General features: G+C 36.1%; 1 protein-coding gene across 2 annotated transcripts in view; it reads left to right on the forward strand.

The window, feature by feature from the left end:
• The window catches only part of CWC27 (CWC27 spliceosome-associated protein homolog), a 187968-nt gene that overhangs the window by 3477 nt on the left and 159219 nt on the right, over positions 1-25272 (forward strand). For both annotated transcript variants that reach the window (XM_005857933.2, XM_014548989.1), the window contains exons 2-7: positions 5226-5322; positions 12806-12918; positions 15290-15433; positions 16861-16959; positions 18314-18417; positions 20435-20504. In XM_005857933.2, coding sequence (XP_005857995.1) covers positions 5226-5322; positions 12806-12918; positions 15290-15433; positions 16861-16959; positions 18314-18417; positions 20435-20504 — 627 coding nt within the window. The remainder of the gene's footprint in view (positions 1-5225; positions 5323-12805; positions 12919-15289; positions 15434-16860; positions 16960-18313; positions 18418-20434; positions 20505-25272) is intronic.

The following is a 25272-nucleotide window of genomic DNA, read 5'->3' on the forward strand; positions in this document are numbered from 1 at the left end:
AGGCGGGGAACGTTGGAGTCCGCTGTCACTGGAGCAAGCAAGCCTCCCTGCTCGCTTCAGTGCATGGCTGCCGGCCGCCATCTTGGCTGACAGTTAATTTGCATAAGGATATGCTGATTAGCCAATGGGAAGGGTAGCGGTTGTACGCTAATTACCATGTTTCTCTTTTATTAGTGTAGATTGTCTCCTCCCCTTATCTTTCTCCTCCCGTCTCACCTCCCCTTCCCCGGGATGCAAGCACTACAAAAGCAGAGATAAACATCTAAGAATGGTACTTGACACATGGTAGGAAATGTTCAAATATGTACTGAATGAATGAATTAATAAATACTATTTCTCTCTTCTGAGAAATATCAAGCATCAGTGAGTTTGTGGTTATACTGCTGCTTGTCAAGGGCAGATTTAGTTGCTTTACTCTGGAGAAAGATTTTACATGGTCATAAAGATGAAAACCTTTAACAAAGGTACTGCCTGAACAGGAGATCTTTCATTCTACAAATATTTATTGAGCATCTAGCAGGTGCCTGGCTCTATGTTCGGTTTCAGATACCAATGAAAAGAAAAACCACCATTGTCCCTAATATAATGGAGTCAGTTGAATGAAATGTATATTGACCAAATAATCAAGCAAATAAGTGTCTGCAAACTGTGATAAATATTGTCCTGAACAGAATTGGGTTGAGGGAGAATATCAGACATGACTCAAGTCTTACTTCAAAAACAATTTTGGACTTTTTTTCCAGCCTAAGGCTGATTGAAGACATTGAAGTTACAAAGTTCTGTACCCAAGTTCATAGAGAGCATGGCAAAAATTTTGGTTTGGAGCCGTGGCTGGTGTGGCTCAATTGATTGGACTTTGTCCGATGCACCAAAAAGTTGCTAGTTTGATTCCTGGTTAGGGCACATGCCTGGGTTGTGGGATCCATCCCCAATAGGAGGCGTGCAGGAGGCAGCCAATTGATGTTTCACTCTCACATCAGTGTTTCTCTTTTTCTCTCCCTTCCTCTTCCTCTAAAAATCAATAAAAAATCTTAAAAATATTTTTCGGTTTGGGAAGAATTCAAAGCAGATGTAATAAGTTTGCTCAATGAATGTTTAGTGTTTATACTCTAATGTTACATTAAGTACTGAAAGGATATAGAGATAGTATTCAGAAAAAGTGGAACAAAATTCCTCTCTTCAAAGAGTATAATATCACCCTGAGAAGTAATTGATGCATGATGACACTGGTTGACCCCCTCAGTTGTACATAAATATGCTGTGTTTTGCTGTTGTGCTATAATTCTGGCTTCTGAAGATGAGGCACAGAAATGAACTACTTGATAGAAATTTCCTTATTCACTGAAGATTAAATTTCCACATATAATAATTTAATCTAAATTATATATTAACATTTATTCTTAGAAACATTTTACTATCAAAGTATTGTTTTATTTGGAAGCTTTAAGAAAAGGAGCCACTGCCCTGGCCAGTGGCCTCCACACTGAATGGTTGCAAGTTGGATTCCCAGTCAAGGGCACATACCTGGGTTTTGGGTTTGTTCCCCACCCCTGGTTGGGGCACATGGGAGAGGAAACCATCGAGGTGTCCCTCTCACATCGATGTTTCCTTCCCCTCCCTTTTCATTCTCTCTAAAAAAACAACGGAAAAGTATTCTCATGTGAAGATTTAAAAAAAAGAAGCTACTGATGCCTGACAAAATGTAATGGCCAATAGGAATGTATGCATGGCCAAAGGAGGAGGGAGCCATGTGTCTTTTTTTTTGTTTTAATTCAGTAGCTTATCAGTGAAGATTAAGAAACCCTGGTAAGCAAGGTGACCCAACCTTACTTTTATGCATTCTTTTGCATACCACAAGATGTAAGTGGTATGTGTCCAAAAAAATTGTATGAAAACAATGACAACAATAACAGCTACCATTTTTTGAACATTTACTATTTTGTCAAGTGCTGTTCTAAGCAGTTTATGTACCTAGTGTAATACTCATTTCATCATCACAACAAAGCTATGAGATTATTCTTATTCTTGGTTTTAGATAAGGAAATTGAGTCACAGGAATGTTAGACATCATGCCCAAGGTAAGGAAGCTACCTTACCCTTCATAAGCAGATGGGTCAGTATTTGAATTTGAGCAGCCTGACTCGAGCCTGTAAAGGGATGGGGATAATGTGCATTTGATTGTGTTTTAGAGCAGTGGTTTCTAAACCAGTGAGTACACACTCCAGGGGTGTGGAAAATCATCCATGAGATACAGGGAGAAAATCTACATACAGGCAGTCCTCAGGTTACGTCGGACTCAAAGTACATCGTTTCGTGGTTACGCCATCTCCCATTTATTTATATACAAAAAGTTCTGTCATTTTGACATATGTACATATGTGCTTTATGTTTTTTATTATTTATTTACCACAAGTAAAGGTCAGGAATTGTTATCTTTCTTTTAATTTTTTTTTTACTGTTTTACTTCATTACTGCTGTGTATGTGCTCCATGTGAGTGATGTAGGTGCTTATGTAGGTGGGTTCTGATTTACGGTGAAAATCGTGTTACGTGGCGCCGTAGGAACGGATCTCCGACGTAACCCAAAGACCTACTTACTGTACTTCTCTTTGTATTTATTTTGTCCTTTACTTGTTTACATGCAGTATTTAATATATAAAAAGGAACATATAAGTTCATTTACTCACCTTGGCCAGTGTGGCTCAGTTTTTGAGCATTGACCTGTGCACCAAAAGGTTGTGGGTTCTCTTCCCAATTGGGGTGTGTATGGGAGGCAACTGATTGATAATTCTCTCTCATCATTGATGTTTCTATCTCTCTCCCTCTCCTTTCCTCTCTGAAATCAATAATATAATAATACGAGTGGCCTGGTGCATGGATTCATGCACATTGAAAGGAAAATAATTAGAAGAAATACTTTAATATTGCTATTTGCCCTTTCTTTGTAATGGAAGTGTCAGCGCCGCCCCCTCACCTCCACCATCCTGCCTACGGGGTGATCGATCAGGGGCCGGGCCCCCCCCCCCCCCCGCCGCCTGGCTCCCTCAGCACCTGGGAGTCGGGAGGCAGCTCTGCCCCCCGCTGCTGCTGCTGGTCGCAGTCTGCAGGGCGATCGGGCCACTGCTCGCACCCACTTTGGCTTGGCGCCACCCGCTCACCTGCTCCACCATCCCGCTGTGGTCCCGCTCTCGTCAGGGCCCATCGGGTCCGGCAGTGCCCCCACTGCTGCCCGCTACCAGCACCGCATCACCGATGCCTGCCATATTCCGCGCCACCCCTGGTGGTCAGTGCACGTCATAGCGAGGAGTCAAACTCCCGGTTGAACTCCTGGTTGAGACAATTTGCATATTAGGCTTTTATTATATAGGATATTAACTTTTTTAAAAATAAAAACTACCATTATATAGATATTTCCACCTCTCCACCCCCATGGTCATTAAAGAATATCTATGAAAGAACTATGAAGCTAGTAAAGGCCCAAAAGCATGTAATAAATTCATCAATATTATATAAATTATGGTAATATCTGGGCCTTTGAAACAAATTGAAAGGCAACTGAGCAAAAATACAGTGAGAGAAATGCTATTCCTGCTTTGCTATTAACAAACTCTCAGACTCAGGGCAATTTACAATTTCTTTGAGGCATCTGTATAATGGATTGGGTGATGGGGCTTAGCTGAATGACTTTTAAATTCTTTCCAGTTTTAAAAAATTTGTGGAAATCAGGTAAAGGAGTTTTAGAAAATAAAAAGTGTGACTTATCTCATTGATACTGACATCCTGTGAGAATCAGTTTCATGTTTTTAAATACATAGTCACACTGCATATACTTTATTTGTAAAAACATTCTAAATGATGGTGATGGTCACAAATCATTGACCATTGGGGGAGAAAAAGTGATCCTAGAGAAGTTGGACTCCGACTGTGCCACAATAGTCAAATTTAGAGTCTAACGTTCTTTTTGGTTATCCTCTACAATAATCCTATATAAAAAAAGCCTAATATGCTAAGTGTTCGGTCACCCGTTCAACCAATCAAAATGTAATATGCTAATGATATGCTAAGGCCATTCAGCTGCTCGCTATGACGTGCACTGACCACCAGGGGGCAGACGCTCTGACCGGTAGGTTAGCCTGCTGCTGGGATCCAGCCTATCAGGACTGAGTGAGACAGGCCGGACATGCCCTGGAGCCTTCCTGTGACTCCTACCCCCAGCGGGCTGGCTGGACCTCACCATGCACGAATTCATAAAAGCATAATATGCTAATTAGACCGGACAGCTGAATCCTTCCAGACGTCCTTCTGGACAAAGCCTTGGCAGCTATGAGGGCCGAGAGCAGGCAGCCGCAGCGGCCAGCTGTGGCAGCAGTGGCGGGCTGAAGGGGACAGCACCTTCCCCTGATCGCCTGGTCGTCTCCTGCAGAGGAAGGGGGGGGAGCAGGCCTAAGCAGTCAGTAAGACATCCCCTGAGGGCTCCCGGACTATGAGAGGGGGCAGGCCAGGCTGAGGGACATCTCCCCCACCAGTGCACGAATTTTGTGCACCAGTCCTCTAGTTTATTAATAAGATGGTTAAAAGCTGTTTCCTCCTGTGGGGTCAGTAGGGGTTTTGGTTTTAAAAGATGGCTGGTTGCACCAAGGAATAACTGCCTTTATGAGCTGGTAGAAAGGAGGTTATCAAAAGATTCCATTTACTGTAAATGGCGATTTTCAGGCATAGCATTTTAATAATATACAACACAGAATTCGATTAAGACTATTCCTTTATAAACTTTCTCATTCATGAGTTTGAATGAGAAAATAGAGTGTTTACATGTTAAAGAGTAATTGTAAAATTGTCTTATAGTTTCACAATTTCATGTGTTCATTGTTCTTTAATTTCTTAATTTGCTACACCAATTTTATTAGAAGAAATGCTGTGGCAAATTATCGTGATGAAAATAAGTTTAAATTATTGATTTTTAAATGAATGAGCTTTTTTCTTTGATTGAACAAGGTGTATGCTATTTTTCTTAAATCCTAAACTATTTCTGAAAATGGTATTTGAAAGGTACAAATGTACAGTGACTTGTATGAATAGTTGAAATTTTTATGAGCCAAGCAAAGTTTCTAATTTTTATTTTAAAATTGAAAACTCATTAGAGAATGCTTCAAAGTTGATAGGTCATTCAACTGATTATCAAGCAAAACGATAATTTGATATAATGAGGTTATATTCTTTCTACAGGTTTTATTGAAAACTACAGCTGGAGATATCGATATAGAGTTGTGGTCAAAAGAAGCACCTAAAGCTTGCAGAAATTTCATTCAGCTTTGTTTGGAAGGTAATCATAATTGTTGAGCTGTATTCTACAGGATAAATTTTGTTAATTTACGAATAAAGTGCAGTGTATTTTTCTACAACATTGAAGACTGGTATTAAATAGTGGTAATGGATGATAGGAGTTAATAGGAGTGATATGGTGTTGGGCTATGTTTCAGGAAATAGAGAGAGGAGATAAAAAATTAATAAATAAATCTATATATCTTTAACAGAGAAATTTACTCACCAAATGATACTTTGATCCTTTTTGGTGTCCTTGGCTATTTTCCACTTCTTTCTTTCATCCTCTAAATATGGGTATTCCCTACGATTGCCTCTAGTTCTCTATTGCCTTAGTCCTGAGTTGTTACTTCATTCAAATGACTATTAAATTTAGAAATCCAGCCATTTCTTCTCGTCTTAGCTCTAATTTACATATCAAATTGCCTAGTGGACTTTCCTCTTCAAATCTTCCAGTGTCAGTTATAACTAAAACCAGTGTAAAACCAAATTTACCAGGTTCTTCCCCAGTCTGCCTTGACTTTCACCTACATGATTGTAATTGCCTTTTACCTGGTCTTCCTCCCACTCATCTTTAATATCTTTACCTTCTTTATTCATCTGGTAGTTGAATCTTCACGCAGCATGGCTTCCTAGCTTTCCAACTTTATTTTTATTGCACTCAATAACCCCATGGTATTAGTTGATCATCTTTACCTCCTGAGCAGTTCATTCTCATTCCCACTTTCACACATATCCTCAGACCTCCTTCAGACAAGATGAGATCGGGCACATTCAGGGTGGTATGACCATAGATGCATACCTGCTTCAAATCCTCAGTTTCTTCATATCTTCAGTTTCCTTTTTGAAATACTTTCTCTTCCTTTTTTTCTGCTTAAGTCTACCTACTTTTTAATGTCTGTTCAAAATTCCACTTTCTCTATGAAGCTTTCCATTTAGCATTCAGTGATGTTATCAATGCCTCTAGTATTGTTTTAGATTTGAGTCATAAAGTGACTATTTTTCTTTTCTGTTTAATCCTCACCCAAGGATATGTTTATTGATTTGAGAGAGAGAGAAACATTGATATGAGAAACATCAATCAGTTGCCTCCTGTACTCGCCCCAACTGGTGATCAAACTTGCAACCTTTTTAGTGCATGGGATGGAACTCCAACCACCTGAGAGCCAGGCAGTATTTTTCTTTTTAACAAACTTCACAGAATTATACATTCACTTGAGTATTTTCCCCTTAAGAATATTTCCTTACAGAACTAAACATTTCATGCATTTTGGTAACTTGTTGGCATTTAGAATACATTGCATATGGATTTGAATATCTCCAGTCATGGTAAGTCATTGTCCTAAGTTATATCAGATTTTTAGAGACAGACAAGGTTAATCAGGGTTCAGAAAATAGCATTTTGAGTCCAGAGCAAGGTGTGAAAGAGAATCAAAAATATCCAATAGGAGGGCACAGAGCTCTTTCAATAGATAATTAGAACAATAGATAATTACCAGGGAAGATCTAAGGAGTAAATATACGCAGACCAAAAGAGAAAAAAAGAAAGATAGAAAAAAAAAGACGCCTGCAAAGGCCATTATTAATAATTGCTATGGCAGGCAGGAAGGAAATTGAGTCAGACAGGTAGTTCAGTCTAGAAGCATCAAATAACTGTCAACATAGTCAACACAGTAGAAGAGTCAGACTTGTTTCTGGAAAGAAGTTTGAAGAATTGAAAGCTCAAATTTTACAGTAGAAGAGGGAAAGTAGAAAAACATTAGAAAGAATGAATGGTAGATTACAGTCTATGACCACGCAAATGGAAGAAGCAGGAAACATCTGGATATAATATGACAATGAAGAAGAAAGAAGTTTCCTAAGTTAGATAATGATGAAACTTAATTGCAACAATAAGAAATTATTCCTCTGTTTCTAAAAATATAAGAAGAAAGAAAGAATAGAACAATAACTAGAGCAGTTATCTTAATTGGACAGGTGAGGGAGAGAATTATCATTGCCAAGGATAACAAGAAGCCCGAGCAGACTAATTTAAATGAAGATACTTGTAAATAAATAAAGTCAGGGTTTTAAAAAATATGATTCAGAGAACCCCATTTAAAATTTTTTTTTTTAATATATTTTTATTGATTTCAGAGAGGAAGGGAAGAGAGATAGATAGAAACATCAATGAGAGAATCATCGATTGGTTGCCTCCTGCACACTGCCTACTGGGGAACAAGCCCACAACCCAGGCAATCGAACCCTAACCTCCTGGTTCTTAGGTCGACGCTCAACCACTGAGCCATGCCAGCTGGGCGAGAACCCATTTTATTTCTCTTTCCATGATTTATTTACTTATGATTTTTTAACAAGTCATATTTCTAGATCTTGTAATATTCTTGTATATATATTTTAAAACATAGTTTCCATAATTAAAAGTAAATGAATGAAAATGGGGAAGGGGCAGCACAGCCTCAGCTATAGCTCTCAAATAAAAGTTTTCACAATTGAAGGGAAGTTTTGAGCTTTTTATTTTTCAACTTTATTGAGGTACAGTTGATGAAATTGTATATATTTAGGTTGTATGACATGACTCTTTAAGGGCGTGCAATGTGATGATTTAATATACATATACATTGTGAAATGATTACTACAGTCAATTTTAGTAACATATCCATCACCTCTCATAGTTATCTTTTTTCTTATATTTTTGTGATGAGAACACTTGAATCTACTCTCTTAGCAAATTTTAAGTATTCAGTACACTATTATTAACTGTGTTCACCATTCTGTACATTGGATCCCCCAAGCTTATTCATCATACAACTGAAAATTTGTACCTTTTGACCAACATCCTTCGAGTTTCTTCACCCCCCACGCCCTCAATTCCCTGGCAACCACCATTCTACTTTCTGGTTCTGTCAGTTCAACTGTTTTAGATACTACATATAAGTAAGAGCATACAATATTTGTCTTTCTGTGTCTGGGGGGAATTGTTTTAGTTTTTATGAAATCAAAAGATCTGTAATTACACAGACTTAATCTTGGATTATAGGTCTTTGCAGGATAGTTGAACATTTAAAAATGAGTGAAAATTTTAACTAATCTAACTTTTAAAAGTAGTTGAAAAAGATAGATGGAAAGGGAAGCTTGCTAGCTTTGAGAATTTTATTAGTTCCTCAGAAGTATAAGGAAGGAATACACTTTTAGGTCTGCAGTGCAGAGGGGAGAGCAGAAAGAGAAGCAGATAAGAAAACCATTTTTTAAAAAAAACTTTATGCAATTATTAATCTCTTTACTTCTATTTACCTCAGCCTTTTTTCTCCAAGATCCATGCTTTATCATTTACCTTTTATCCCCTTACCTCCTTTAATAGTAATTTAATAACTCTTTAGAAGTGACAAACATAAGTATATATTAAGATATTAAAAGACAAAACTAAAATATTTGTTAAAAAAACAGGCTAAAGTAAATGGGGCAGACAGATCACAAAAGGAGTTTTTAAAGAGTTCTTTGTAGTAATTTCTACAAAATTAAACACAAGATTCTAGAAGACACACATATAAGTGCTTTAAAAATGCAAATCTAAATGTCTATATGTACTAAGGAAATATAATTAGTCAAAATACATCATTTATTGCACAGCTAGATATAAAAACTATAATGACTAATATCAGAGGCAGAACTGCCAATTTAGAACTTCATTTTATATTTGAGATATATGTAAATTTCTTTTTTCAATAGTGGAGAAAATTATGGAGGGTATTATGAACAGGCATAATGAAATAATAAAGCCTCTTTCTTTAAAATACTTATGGGAATGCTACATGCAATTTAAGAAGACAGTCAACTTTATTGCAAGCAGCAAAATCTATTAAAGCCCATGGTAATCTATAAAAACAAGGTAAATGCATAATTCCAAAATGATTAATAATTAATTGCAAGGAAATAGAAAACTAGAAATGCATAGTTCAACAGTAATCCTATATAATAAAAGCCTAATATTCTAAGTGTCCGGTTGTCTGGTCCACCGTTCAACCAATCAAAGCGTAATATGCTAATGTATGCTAAGGCCACTTAACTGCTCGCTATGACATGCACTGACCACCAGGGGGCAGATGCTTCGACTGGTAGGTTAGCTTGCTGCTGGGGTCCGGCTAATCGGGACTGAGCGAGATAAGCCGGACATGCCCTGGAGCCCTCCCACGGTCCCTCCCCATCTGGCCAACCTCCCGTGTCCCACCCCAGCCCTGATTGTGCACTGGTGGGGTTCCTCGGCCTGGCCTGCGCCCTCTCGCAATCCGGGACCCCTCAGGGGATGTTGGAGAGCCAGTTTTGGCCTGATCCTGTAGGCCAGGCCAAGGGACCCCAAGCACCAGGCCTCTAGTTATTAATAAATTGCAAGGAAGTAAAAATGGTGGATATGAAAATTTTGTGGAAATTTGAAATTCTAGCCATGAATACAAAATTATGGTGTAGATAAACTGTAGAAAATTCCTACTCAATGTGTGTGTAGTTTTAGTCATTCAACAAGAATATAGTTAGGAAAGTAAAAAAGAAAAGCATAAAGTAAAAAGCCATTATCTCTGAAAGGCTTCGTTAGAAATAGCAGAAAAGAAAAGGATAGGTAATTTTAAAATTTGAAAGCACAAGTAACAAAGACCTCTTTCATGTCCCCCTTCCCTTACATCTAATAGATCTCTGAGTCTTAATCTGCTTCCCAGAGAATTCTTGGGTCTGTTCATTTCAAGAATGTTTTGACTCTTAGGACAACAGTAGTTTGTTTTCTCTCCCTCTCTCTCTTTCTCCCCTCCCTTCCCCCGCCCTGAGGGATTATTTTCATTTTCTGATATAGACTAGGTTATGTTTTATATTCAGATTTGAAAAGGAATTTGTAGAATATTTTTGTAAAAATATTAAAGTTTGACATCATATTTATGTTTAACTTGAAAGCTTATAGGTTGCCTCTACATTATCTTATTTAATCTTTAGAGCAACTCTGTGAGTTCACCTATATTATTAGTTTTATAATGAGAATATTACATGTACTATAGGTAATACTATATTGTGACTATAGTTAATACTATACTTAATATTATATTGAATTTTTGGAAGTTGCTAAAGAATAGATCTTAAAAGTTCTCATCACAAGAAAAAAAATTGTAACTATGGTGACAGATGTTAACTAGATATTGTCATTAATGATCATTTCACAATGTTGAATAAGTTTCCAATTATTATGTTGTATACCTGAAACTAATATAATATTATGTCAATTATATTTAAATCAAAATATTTAAAAAATTGAATTTAAGGTTGCACAGCGAATAGGAAGCAAAACTCAAGAATTCCTGACTTCTGCATACAGTGTTAATCCAAGTAAATGGTTACTTAGGGATACAGGAGAGATACTTTTACCCCTTTTGGTTTTTACAGTTAACATTTATAACTAGGGAGAACTTGTCTACACTGGGGAGCTCTTGTGAATATAGCCCAACAGCTCTTCACTGGGAGAAGTGATTGAAAAAAATTAGTGGTCTTCCTTTCAACTTCTTCCAGTCCATCCTATGTACTGGATAAAGTTGTTAGATTACAGAATACATATTTTGAAATATGGATTTTATATCCATCTGTAACTTATAAATGTAAGACAGCAAGCCAGCCACTATATCATAGTACTTTATGAATTACTAGAGGCCCGATGCACGAAATTTTTGCACTTGATGGGGGAAGGGTTGTCCCTCAGCCCAGCCTGCACCCTCTCCAATCTGGGACCCCTCGAGGGATGTCCGACTGCCGGTTTAGGCCCGATCCCTGTGGGGACATTTCTCTCACAATCTGGGACTGCTGGCTCCCAACCGCTCGCCTGCCTGATTGCCCCTAACTGCTTCTGCCTGCCAGCCTGATCAACACCTAACTGCTCCCTTCCTGGCCCAATCGCCTCCACCTGCCCTCCCCTGCTGGCCCAGTCACCCCTAACTACCCTCCCCTGCCGGCCTGGTCACCCCTAACTGCCCTCCCCTGCAGGCCTGGTCTCGCTAACTGCCCTCCCCTGCTGGCCTGATCACCCACAACTGCCCTCCCCTGCCGGCCATCTTGTGGCTGTGGGTGCCACCATCTTTGAGGGCGTGGCAGTCAATTAGCATATTCCCTCCTTATTGGCTGTGGGTGCCGCCATCTTTGCGATGGTGCGTGGATCAATTAGCATATTCCCTCTTTATTAGATAGGATGATAGACCATAGTCATGTTTTGACCCTTAAAGTATCACAAAGTACCTATTACATATGTCAGTAATTACATCTGTGTAATTATGTCAGTTCAATTCTTACATAGTAACTATACCATTTTACAACCCAACTCGCAATGTAAGAGGGTTCCAGTTTCTCTATCTCCTCACTAACACTTGTTTTCCCTTTTTTTATTGATAGCCATTCTAATGGGTATAAAGTAGTATTTCATTGTAGTTTTGCTATGCATTTCCCTAATGATTAAAGATGTTGAGAATTTTTTCTTATGCATATTGGCCCTTGTTGCTACTTATTAATATAAATTCTATGATTCAGTCAAGCCCTAATTCTTTCCCTTTCACCCCCCACCAAATTCTTTGCTTATGCTTTACCTCATTTAGCTGTCATGATTCTGCCATATTCTTTCTCCTCTGTGAAGTAAGTTTCCAGAATGATTCTAGGTTCTAGATAGTAACTATTAGGAGATCATATATGATCATCTTTTATGTTGATGGCTTCCAAATAATATATTTACATACATATATATATATTCATATTTTCTTTTAATCATTTAGCAAGCTTATTGAGAGTTTAATTGGATTCAGTTATATATTGTGCTGATTATTGAAAGCTTCTCTGGGGGTGGTGCATTGATAGTAGACCTATAATCAATGAGTACTTTTGATATATTTTGGGTTTGTATATTGTTTGTGTAAATTAATTTTCTAGGAGGAGAATAGGAAAGAAGGCATTGATCTCCACTATGATTTCTGAATCTCAGCACTGTTGACATTTTGGGCCAGTAATTATTTGGTGACATCCTGTGCTTTGTAGGATGTTTATGAGTATTCCTGGCTTCTACCCACTAGATGCCAGTAGCATCTCCCACATGTGACAACCATATACTTCTAGATATTGACAAATATCCCCTAGGGAACAAAATTGGGTGGGGCTTTTTTCCTGAATACCCCCTCCCCCAGCTGAGAACCATTGATCTATACCAAAACTCTCAAATTTTTATTTTGAAAACTGTAATCCAGAGTTTGAGAGAATTCTTAAAATAATTTTAAAAAAACCACCACCACCATGATTTCTGTGGAAATTGTGCTGTTTTGAGAAGATATTTTATAATAAGTAGGGAAGAAAAGGTTTTGGTTTAGGAACCTATTTAACATTCAAGGGAGGGGAACCTTATGACTCTAGTTGTAGTAATTCTGGTAACTACAGATACACTTTGTTTTAGACTTTGAAAAATTATTTTTTCTTTCTTTCAGCATATTATGACAAGACCATTTTTCATAGAGTTGTACCTGGTTTTATAGTCCAAGGAGGAGATCCTACTGGCACAGGAACTGGTGGAGAGTCTATCTATGGAGCCCCATTCAAGGTGAGACCTAATTTATTATTATTACTTATTTGCAAATCAGCTTGGATTTCTTAATTGAAAATAATTATGCCCCACATGAAGAAAATGCATTTCACATTACTGCACAAAATCCGGTGTCTATTACATAATTAGAATTACACAGGTATAATAACAGCACTTACCCTATCAAGAATTCTTTCTAAGTTGTCTTATCACAAACTATTATGCTAGATTGAATTCAGGTGGAGATAACGGTGAGTGAAAAATAGAAAAACCTGATATAACATATTTCCTGATATTTGCCTATGTTTGATTCTGCAACTCTGTAGATGTAAAACATTTTTAGAACATTGCATATGCCATTCCATTTTAAAACATTTTATTTAATACTATATGAACTTTGTATCAATCTGCTTGGACCTCTGTAACAAAGTATCATTGACAGGGTGTCTTAAACAACAGCAATTTATTTTTACAATTCTTGAAGCTAGGAAGTCTAAGATCAAGATGTGGGTTCCTGGTGAAGGTTCTCTCCCTGGATTGAGAGAAAAAGAGAGAGAGAGAGAACATGCGCACGCTAGCTCTGGTGTCTCTTCTTCTTACAAGGGCACTAGCCCTACTGGATTTGGGCTTCGTTCTTATGACCTCCTTTAACCCTTAGAACAGGGGTGGGCAAACTTTTTGACTCGAGGGCCACAATGGGTTCTTAAACTGGACCGGAGGGCCGGAACAAAAGCATGGATGGAGTGTTTGTGTGAACTAATATAAATTCAAAGTAAACATCATTACATAAAAGGGTACGGTCTTTTTTTTTTTAGTTTTATTCATTTCAAACGGGCCGCAGTTTGCCCACGGCTGCCTTAGGATCTTCTTGACAGGCCCTATGTCAGATATAGTCACCTTGGGGTTAGAACTTCAAAACAGGAATTTGGGGGAGCACAATTCAGTTCATAATAGATTTAATTCTAAATTTTATACAACAGATAGAACTCTGTAGCACAAAACGCATGCCATAACAGGAATTCAGCGGAAAAGAAGAAAGAAGCAACATAAAATTGTTATCAAAAGGAGTGAATATTAATAAAGAATAGGTCAGTGGTTTGTTAATTACCAACATAGATTTAAAAAGAAAAAAGAGTTGATGTTATGCTTAAGACATTAAGAATAACAGTGGGTTCAGGTAAAAGCTGAAAGTTAAGTTATTTGTTAATCTGATAGTACCAATATCATGTTCTTTGAATGAGTAAACCTTAACAGCTCTTAAAAGATGGGTGTTTTTTGAAGACTTTGTGTTTATACTAATGGGATAGAGTACCTGGAGTTTCCTTTAATATTTAACTGGGTCACTGTGATTCTTGCAAAAAATATTTGAACTGTTTTTGTTTGCTTTAATTTCTAGATGATAGTATCTTTAGAAAATGTGGAATGATTATAAAAGTTTCTCACATATTTATATTTTACCAAATTGAGGTATCTTACGGTTTTACAGCTTCCACCTACTAGGAATCATTCCTTTGTTCTATTATTTGGTGAAACAGAATAGCTCTTTTTGGCAGTTTATTTCTAAATTGAGATTTTTGCTAATCATGTTCAGGTAATGAGTTGTCTTGGTAAATTTTTCAATTAGGTCATTTTTAATACAGTATGCAGAGTTATGATCCTTTGAGTTTAAATCTCTTGAAAATTATTCGTTAAGGGAAAATAGCCTCTTTTCTGAAAAGTATTGATTATATAACAACTATATTATGAATGAGTCTAGAATGCGACCTGGACAGAAATTCTATTAACTAAGAGACAAATGTTTATGTTATGTAGCCTGACCATGGCAAGGAAACCACCTTAAAAAAGCTTGCTACTGCCCTTTAAAAATTCAATTTAGGACTCTAAAAAACACAGTAAAGCACATAACATAATCATAGTAGATTTCTTGAATTAAAAAAACAAGGAGGAAGCAATTGTTTCCTGGCTTAGAATGGGTTGGACGGAGGGGGGGCGGCAATAGTTGAAGACTCTTCAGTGATTCAAAGGTAATTTTCTTGGAGGAAAAATAGAAGGTTCTAAAAGCTTAGATGACTTTGAGGGATGGGAAAACGGGAATGACTCTTAGAAATCCATTCCCCTTCAAGTACCCTTTGTCTGTGTAAGTAGGCAGATTTCCACGAAATAGGCTAAATTTGTAGCTGAGTATATTCAGAAGATACAGGCTACTGAGGTCAAGTTTAATAGCATTGAAGGAATAGTAAATATTAGATATGGTTAAACTTGAAAAACAGTTAAATACAACTTCAGCATTTTTTTTATTAGAAGCTTTATGGAACCTTGTTGGTTAAATGAATATGAAGGGCCTTATCACTGAGGTCATTCACTAAATCTTTTCTTTTTTTTGCTTCAGGATGAATTCCACTCACGATTGCGTTTTAATCGGCGAGGACTGGTTGCCATGGCAAATGCTGGTCCTCATGATAATGGCAGCCAGTTTTTTTTTACACTGGGTCGAGCAGATGAACTTAACAATAAGCACACCATCTTTGGAAAGGTTTGTGTCCATTATATTAGGCTTCTGGGATACATATGATCAACTTATCTATGAGCTGCCTTCTTAAATTATTCCCTAGGATATTTATTTATTTTTAAAAATGACAGACTATATTCCTGTTATAATGAACTATGAATTTTTGTGTGTGTTTCAAATAAGACATTGGTTGTGACTTCAAACTTTATTTTTCTAAAATCATACTAAGCATATTAGCTACTATGCCATTCAGCTGATACCATTTTTTATGTTTTTTGAAAGACACCGAGGTAATAAAACTTAGCAGTTTAATGTTTATTTTGTTAATGATGAATTCCCTTAAGTTTAAAGTGGAAGTTATAGTAACATTAAAATTGTTTACCTGAAATATTACTTTCAGTAATAATTATTTAATCCTGCACACAATCAACATCATATCAGGGAATGTCATTTCCATAGAATTTTTAACAGTTTTCCTTAAAAAGGTTTCTGAAGGTTTTCTTTTCTTACTCTTCTCCCTTCTCATAAATACTACATCCCTGTATGTTTTGTCTTGGGCATGTTAGACATCACTAGTGTATCAGCTCCCTCTACTGGTTCGGTAAGAATGGTTTCTCCATATCCTAGGCAAAACTGGATGTTGGGAGGATGAAAGGGAAAAAACAAACTTAGCACAAATATAAAATTGGTATTATTTTAAAACTTGATAAATGTTGAATGAAAGGAGTCCCGCTAAAAACATGCAATACAATATTGTTGCTTAATACTTAACAACGTGGGTTAAGAAGTATGCATTGGTACAGTTGAGCCACTCTGACACAGGTTGCTGATGTTCATAGATTTTACTTTCTACTATTTAAAAAAATAAGTGTTTAATAAAATGAGATTTAGGTTGCCATTCTGCACCATTGTTTACAGTTGATGTTATATAATCTACACATTATATAACTAACAATGGTTAGAATTCTGAAAGGCCATCACTGTGGGCTCTGTAACTTCTTTGAACCTCAGTTTTCTTATCTGGAGAATGAAGATAATGTTAATAACTACTTTTAGGATATTTGTGAGGATTAAATGAGATATTATCTGCAAAGCAATTACCACATTATTATTTGCTTGTTTTACTCTATTATAAAGTCTACATTTGTTTCTGATGTTTGAATGAAAAGTTGTCATTCAGTAAAAGGTTATTTGGCATAATATTTTCGTTTTTAATAAAAGTACCAGTATATATTGGAAATTTCACAAAAATTTTATTGAGGGGTTGGACTTCATCTAGGCTTTTTCCTCTTAAGATGAAGTTGCTTTGTTTGCATTATTTAATGTATATGCTCTGATATAATTATATGAAATTCCCTTTTAATTATGTAAAATGTATTTTCAAAAGTGTTCCCTTATTTCAAAAAATGAATGTAATAATTTGCATTTAAATTTTTGTTTTTATTTAATAGATTACAGGGGATACAATATATAACATGCTGCGACTGGCAGAAGTAGACACTGATAATGAAGAAAGACCACTTAATCCACACAGAATAAAAAGTTGTGAGGTAGGAGTATGATTAGTATAAGATATAGCACTTAAATCAGCGGTTCTCAACCTGTGGGTCACGACCCCTTTGGGGGTCGAAGGACCCTTTCACAGGGGTCACCTAAGACCATCGGAAAACACATATATAATTACATATTGTTTTTGTGATTAATCACTATGCTTTAATTATGTTCAATTTGTAACAATGAAATTGGGGGTCACCACAACATGAGAAACTGTGTTAAAAGGTTGCGTCATTAGGAAGGTTGAGAACCACTGACTTAAATGGTCATATAAGAAGAATTGTCAGTATTTTTTTAAAAAGTATAGTTTATTGATTGTTTTTTAAAGAGAGAGGCAGGGAGAGGGGGAGAGAAACAATAGATGTGAGAGCCTAACATTGATTGGCTTCCTCCAGCATGCCCCCTACTGGGGACTGAACCCACAACCCTGGCATGTGCTCTCTGACTGGGAATCGAACTGGCAACCTTTTGGCAACCAACTGAGCTACACCAGCCAGGGCTGATTGTTACTATTTTTAAACTATCAGATGAAGTCTTTATACTAAATTAAGTCACAACTCAGATTTTATCTGTGTAATTTAGGTACAGTTTTTTTTTTCTTTAACCCTCGCTCGAGGATATTTTTCCCATTGATTTTCAGAAAGAGTGGAAGGGAGAGGGGATGGGAAAGAGAGGAGAGAGAGAGAAGAGAGAGAAACATCAATGTGAGAGAGACACATTGATTGGTTGCCTCCTGCATGTGCTCCGACAGGGCCAGGGGTCGAACCTGCAACCCATGTATGTGCCCTTGACTGGGAATCGAATACGAGACCCTTCAGTGGTGTGTGGATCAGCACTAACCATTGAATAACATGATCAGGGCTAGAACAATTTCTGATTAAGACTTTTTTTAAATTGAAAGTTTTGAATTCTAAGATGAAATTTTAGCTGATAATCTAATGAATGAAAAGCTTAACTCAGAATGGAAAGTTAGAGGAATTAGGTTTATTTAATTCAATCAAGTGACTTCATTGGTAACTTAAGAGTGATCCTTCATTGAAGGAGCCATTGAGGGTGATCTTTAAGAACATTTGATTTGGAGTCAAAATCAGGAGAGATCTGATTTTGTTTCTCATACTATATATTAAGTTTTCTTGAATATTTTTTCCCTTTGTAAAATAAAAATAAGATATCCTTTACTTAATAGCACATAGGATTATTGGGAGAATACATTGAGGCCATGTAAGTGGAAGCACTTTATGTAGTATATGTTTCACTATACTTACAATGTTTTTGTGAAGAAAAATTATGGACACTAATGTCAATACAATTAAATATTGTTTTTAATTTTCAAAATGTTTCTTTTCATAGGTTTTGTTTAATCCTTTTGATGACATCATTCCAAGGGAAATAAAAAAGCTGAAAAAAGAGAAACCAGAGGAGAAAGTAAAGACATTGAAACCCAAAGGCACAAAGTAATCATAGTAGTAAGATTTTTCTTCAGTTTGTAAAACAGCACTGATTCATTTAGTTCACTTCATTTCCTTTTGTAAACATTGTTTACTAGTGAGGGGGAGGCCAGTTTGGACCAGGGAGATATCTGAATTAGGAGTGTGTGTATTCTATTCTGCATGGGCATTTCTTGTATTCAAATACAGTGTATAACTTAAACTTAAGCTAAAGAAGTATTGCCTCAGATGTCCATATAAAATCTGTATTAATATAAATAAGTAGGGATTACTACAGCAATTACTTATATAAATGAGTTATTGAGAATTGTTCTGTTTTTTACTTGTTTTTCAATTAATATATGCTCAGTATAAGGAACTTGGAAAGTAAAATATGAAGTATATGACAATGTTTATATAACTTTTCACTCCTTTTTTTGTGTTTATAAATATTTTTAAGTATAAAGCTCTTTCTGTATTCTAGATTATTTCCTTAGAATAGTTTTCAAAAAAATAGAAACTTCTTTTTTTTAATAAGTTCCAGCATTTTGTGAACAGTATTCTTTACATTATTAGTCTGTTTTATTAAAATAGATATCGAGTGTTAGATTTCAGTTGATTCTTTTATTGAATTATGGCATCCATATTAGGGATTTTATTGTACTTAAAGTGTTAGGTTCAGACAGTTCTAAATATAATCCTGCCTAACCCAGTAAATAAAAAGCAAACTTTATTAATCTTTTTGGCCTTTAGTTTCCCCATCTTAGAAAATGGAGATTATAATAAATACAACACCTGGTTGTTATGAAGATTAAATGAGAAGGGAAATTTGAAAATACCCAGTAGTAAGGCATTTAATACATACTCATTTCTTTCCTTGATACCCTACAATATAAGTAAGTTAAGTTGTTTTCATAAACTCTCAGATATGAGCAGACAGTTTAATAAGCAGTTGATGTCTTATGGCAAAATAACTTTATATAGAGCTATGTATTTAATTTCCTTTTACTTATTTATTTATTTTGACTAATTTATCTTTGGGTGAAAGGTCACTCTCACTATGTTCCGATACAATATTTTTTTTCTATAGTTTATCTTGACAACAAGCTCCAAAGTTGGGTATTTTTGTTTTTAATTCATAGTAAATATATTGGGAATTATGTGGTAGTCATTGATTGCATCTAGGTTTTGAAGTAGAAGTTTCTCTTTTATTACCAAATCTTTTATTTTTATAATATTTGAGGAAGAGTTTTTTACTTATTTATTTATTTTTTATTGATTTCAGAGAGGAAGGGAGAGGAAGAGAGAGAGATAGAAACATCAATGATGAGAATGAATCATTGATCAGCTGCCTCCTGCACTCCCCCTACTGGGGATTAAGCCCACAACCCAGGCATGTGCCCTTGCTTGGAATTGAACCTGGGACCCTTTAGTCTGCAGGCCGACACTCTCCACTGAGCCAAACCAGCTAGGGCTTGAGGAAGAGTTTTAATAACAAATTATTTATTTTTCTTGGGAAATCTTTGGTTTGAATGCTCAAAGAAGAAACTTAATTTTTTCTCCCCATAGGCTATTTTGACAGTTTTGTTTAACTTATTAATTTTAATATATTAAGCCATATTTTGGCAGACACTAGATTAATTGCTTTCCATTTGTAGTGCTCTCAGGTCTATATATTTATTAGTTTTTCAGAATTCTCAATTTTGATAACCAGTTTTGATAAATATAAAAAGCTTAATTATTTCTGTCATGTTTGACTTAGTATATTTAATGGTAGTGCTCAGAATGGATTTTTGGTCATTAGTTTAGTCTAGTATATGAATCATATGTGATCTGAAGCCAAAACTATAACATTATGCTGAAAATATAGATCTTTAGTATATTTCTACTGAATATTAAGTAATAGTGTCTACTGTTAAACAAAAGTGTCTCTTCTTGTAAGTTCTACTCTATTTTTTTTTTTTTGCTAATAGGATATTTATAAGTTTTGTTTAACTTTTTCTTTCTAATTTTCTTTCATTCTTTTTTCCTTTTTATTAATTAGAAATTTTAGTTTGCTTTCATTTGGGGAGGAAGCTGAGGAAGAAGAGGAGGAAGTAAATCGAGTTAGTCAGGTAAAACCGTAATTTGCCCTTTTTTCTGAATTGTAAAAAAATTAAGGTTTATATCTTACTCATTTTTGTATTTCCGGCTGTACACGGAGCACATTCAGTAAACGTTCATGGAACTAATTTGTAAAATGATTTATGGTCAGTAATATTTGCATCTTCTGAGAAGATTTGTCCTCTTAAAAAGAACTCATGGACACGGACAACAGTGGTGATAGCATGGGGCAGGTGGGGGAGGTGGAAGAAGGTATGGGGGGATAAATGGTGATGGAAAAAAAGAAAAAAATTGATAGTTTTTTTTAAACCTGGAATTTTTTTTTCCAGTCAGTTAGAACTAAAGTTAAAGAACTTTATGATTCAGATTTTAATTGCTATTTGTTTAATGGGTTTTCTAGATGATAATGATTATTGTTAGTATTATAAACAGTGATAGACCAAAGCTCTTATATTCATTTAAATATTTATATATATTTATTCATTTTATCAATTCTCATCACAGCCCTTTAAGATAGGTATTATTATTATCCCCATTTTATCCATGCTTATATTAAGGTATAGATAGGTTATAATTTGCTCAAAGTCACAGAAGCAGTAAGTTATCGAGAGCTGGGATTTGAACCTACATTTATCTCACAATAAAATCCATGTCTTTGGATTATATATTGCCTCTTGGCCTTTTACCTCACAATACTTCCCTTTTGCCTTCAAGTGTGATGTTCCTCAGTCTCACTTTCCCCACAGTACTCATCGCTGAAACCCTTACAGTGCCCTGCCATTGTTCAGAGCAGTGATTCTGATAAGTATACTTCAAGAAAATCATCTGAAGTATTTTCACTCCCCAAGATTCTGATACGTTTTCCTTTTTGGAAAGTTAGCGAACACTGAGATCTAAGGATTAGGTTCAAAGTCTTTACTGTAGTAATTAAAACTCTATAACCTAACACTGCCTTACTTGCTTAACTTAGTCACCTATATCTTACCAACACTAACAATAGCATTGACTTAAAAGCACATTATTGTTACCCTTGTCTTTACTTCTTTATCCATGTACTTTGCTCCCCTAACCATTGAGCATAGTTTTGGTAGGCTAACATTGAGCATACAGTAAGCGTGCTACTTATACCCCTTGCATTAAAACTGAATTACAGTGGGCACGTATTAGAAATATTTTGGTCATAATTTTTTTTTCTCACTGACTTCAGTGTTCTTGAGTGATCTGTTTGCTACTATGATTCAATTATCACCTGTAAACTAATATTCTGAACAAAGAGACAAGGCTAAATATTTCTTCTGGGCTCTTCCTCATTCTGAGTGCCTTGAGGAAGCATCTCTACTTCAGGTGTCAAAATTAAATTCCTCTTTACATGACAACTTCCTTTCCCCATTCCTTTTCAATGTCACTGATATGTCTGTCACCCCAATAAAGTCATCTTCATTAGATGTCAGTGCACTAGTATTGCACTATTCATGATTCAAATGTGTGTCTCATTAACATGAAAGATTTACTATGTCATGATCCTATGGGTATATTTGTAAATGGACAAAACCACAAATGTTAGATCTGGGAATTGCCAGGATTCCCTTTCATTGATGTTTTCTAAAGATGTTAAGTTTCCTTGCATACTCATGCCTTCCCCACAGTCTTCCTACCCATTTTCCCTTTTGCTTGAAGCATGCTCTCTCCTTTATGTGGCTAATTGTTGTTTTTTCTTTAAGATTTAGCTCCACTATCAACTCCTGACTACCTCTGCCTCCCTCCCCTACCCAACTTCTACCCAGGCTGAGCTTAATTTCTTTCAGTGGTAATCTGCCTCTGGCCTTCAGAAGCACTTATTTTACTGCATTGTATTGATTTAATAAATATTTGTGCCAAATACTTAGTTTATATAATCTTTGTAACAACCATATCTCATATAAATTTTGTGAATGAAGAAACCAATACTCAGAGAGGATATGTAGCTTTTACAAGACTGTGTAATTAGAAGATGTGGAATCAGAAATTTGAAGTTAGGTTTCTGTAGCTATTTAAGTCTCTATTATGATTTTGAATGCTGCAGAAGCTGCCTAGTTCAAACATAAGCCATTTAAAAGGCTGGCCAGAAATTTCACTGATAGCACAGCATCCTGGGGTGGAAGGCAGCCTAGTGCAATTTGCCCATGCCGTTCCCTATCTCCCATAGGGTCCTGGATTCTAGGTTGAGCAGCCTTGGAGATCAAGAGTAGGACAAAGGAGTTTTTCCTGTCAATCTTGAATTAAATATTTAATTTAGTTGAGTTAAATATCTGATTGAAAGTGTTTTGTTCACAATTACTGTGAGATTGTCTTCACTAGGAAATTAGTTTAAAGCTTTTCTATTTGTAACAGCAGCATGTGTTAAATGTTTAAAGCTTATCTTCCTTCTGCTGCACAACATTAAAAAAAAAGATATGTTTAACTTATACTGAATATAGTAAATTTGATATTCCAAAAGCACTTTGAGCTTGCTACAAGGTTGTTATGTGGAGGGATACCGCCACAGATAATGTTAGCTGGTTCTTTATGTTTGTCCTTAAACCTGAAAAATACTTTAAACATTAGAAAGACTAGGTAAATGCTTTCCTCTTTGCCAAGAAAATTGCAACCTACAGTCCATTAGCAAATGAGTAGTATAACCCTAGTATTGTGTCATCATATTTCTCTCATCTGACTCTTAAATAGGATGGGCTATGTGATAAAATTATCACATTTTTGTTTTTGACTTTTAAATCTATATATCTCAGCTGGCTTACTCTTCTTTTTCTGCCTATTGGATATCTCCCTGTTTGAATATCCTGCTAATTACCCAAGTCCTAGCCAAGGCTTAATTCATTATATTTTCTTCTCAAACTTCTCCGTGTCCTGTGACTTTTCTTCCTATTCCCTGGCATCAGTATCCTCTAAAATATTTTAGATTCAGTTTTGACTTTTTTCTTAATTTTACTCTGCACAACCAGTTAGTTTTATTGTCCTACCAGTTTTTCATCCATACTGTATCTCAAATCTATTTTTTTCTTTTAATTTATATTGCTGCTACCTTTGTTTAGGCCTTCATTATCTCTAGCCTCAGCTGCTGTGTAGTCTACAGACTGGTCTCCCATCTCCCTTCTCTTCTTCCCCTTCCACTCAATACTCTCAGAATAGTCTTTCTGAAGCCTCATTGCTCTCTGCTGACTGTAGATATAAGTCCAAATTCTTTGGCCTGTTACTTCAAGCCTCTGCGTTCATGACTCCTCTTTGCCAACTCTGTATTTTAGCCTCATACTTCTTAAATTTCCCTGCTGGTAAAAATCACTGATAGTACTTTTAAAAAAAGTAGATTCCTAGGCCCCATCTCAGACCTACTGAATCAGAATCAACAAGGAAGGAGGGGCCTGGGATGCTGTACTTTTGTTGAATTCCCTGTAATTCTTATCAGGGAAATATAGGAAACACTACATCAGCAGATCTGAACTGTTTGCTATCCTATATAATAAAAGCATAATATGCTAATTAAACTGGACATCCTTCCGGATGACCTTCCAGATGAAGTTAGGGCTGCGAGGGCTGAGGCAGAGGCGGTCGCAGCGGCGGGGGCCAAGCCTCTGGCATGATTTTCGTGCATCGGGCCTCTAGTTTTACATAAATGCCTTGTGTTTTTCCTTTTGTGTTTGTGTCTTTGTTTGTGTTCTTCTCCCTGCCTGAAGTGTCCCATTCCACTTCTGATATCAAAGTCATGTTTATTTTCATAACCTAAAATACAGTCTTTTCTAAATGTCTTTTCCACTTTTTCATAATCTTTTCTTTTTCTGGTCTAACCTTTGCCTTGTGATCTTACATTTTCTTTTTAAAAACATTTTTTGCTTTATTGTTAAAGAACCCTGACTTTGTTGTCATTGTGTACTACTAAAACATTATCCCCTTTTCTTTCTGCCTTATTGTGTGGAGTTCCAGGCTCCTTGATGGTAAACTTTGTGTCATTTTTGAGTGAGAGTGTGTTGGAGTAGAAATAGCATGGATTTGAGGTCATACAAACTTATGTTGGCACTTCACTTTCTACTGGTACTTGGTGATCTTGGATAATAGTCTCTCTGAGCCTCAATTTTTCTCTTTGTAACATGGAAATAATATGTACTATTTAGAGTAGTGAAATTAGGCTATGTATATCCTTACATTGATATATTATACAATCTTGGAAATGTTTTTGAAAGTTAAATGTCTTAAAGTAAACATTATGCTCTATGTTATAATTTGTATTTTATTCTCAGAGAGCTAAAGAATATCAAACAATCTCTAATATGACCGTAACTGTTATACAGAAGCTGCCACCCTCAGGCTTAAGCAATCTAGTTCACCTTTCCGGGGTAGGAAGTCATATGCGCAGTATGACTAGCCTAGTGCCCTTCCAGAGCCCTCCCAGAGGGTCCTAAGCACTACCTTGAGCAGCTTGGAGAGCACAAGTAGTCACCTGTACAGCATGACTCATCCGCAGCCTGTTCTCCACATAGAAGTGTGTCTTGGCACACTGTGCAGTCTTTGGCCTACAGAATTTAGCTGTTTTGTCTGTTTATATAATGGAGCCATTGTTAAATTCATCTTGAGAAAATAGAACAACAACAAAAATCGTTGAAATTTACTGGCATAGAGGAAAGAAAATTTCGCTACAGGGCACGAGATTAATTCAAAAGAGATTCAGAATGGAAGTGTATTTTGTTTATTTTGTTTTTGAACTATTCTTTAGACTATGAGCACCATTCAAATACATTTTACATTATGGGT

Source organism: Myotis brandtii, unplaced genomic scaffold (genome assembly GCF_000412655.1).
Source record: "Myotis brandtii unplaced genomic scaffold, ASM41265v1 scaffold115, whole genome shotgun sequence".
NCBI classification, from domain to species: Eukaryota; Metazoa; Chordata; class Mammalia; order Chiroptera; family Vespertilionidae; genus Myotis; species Myotis brandtii.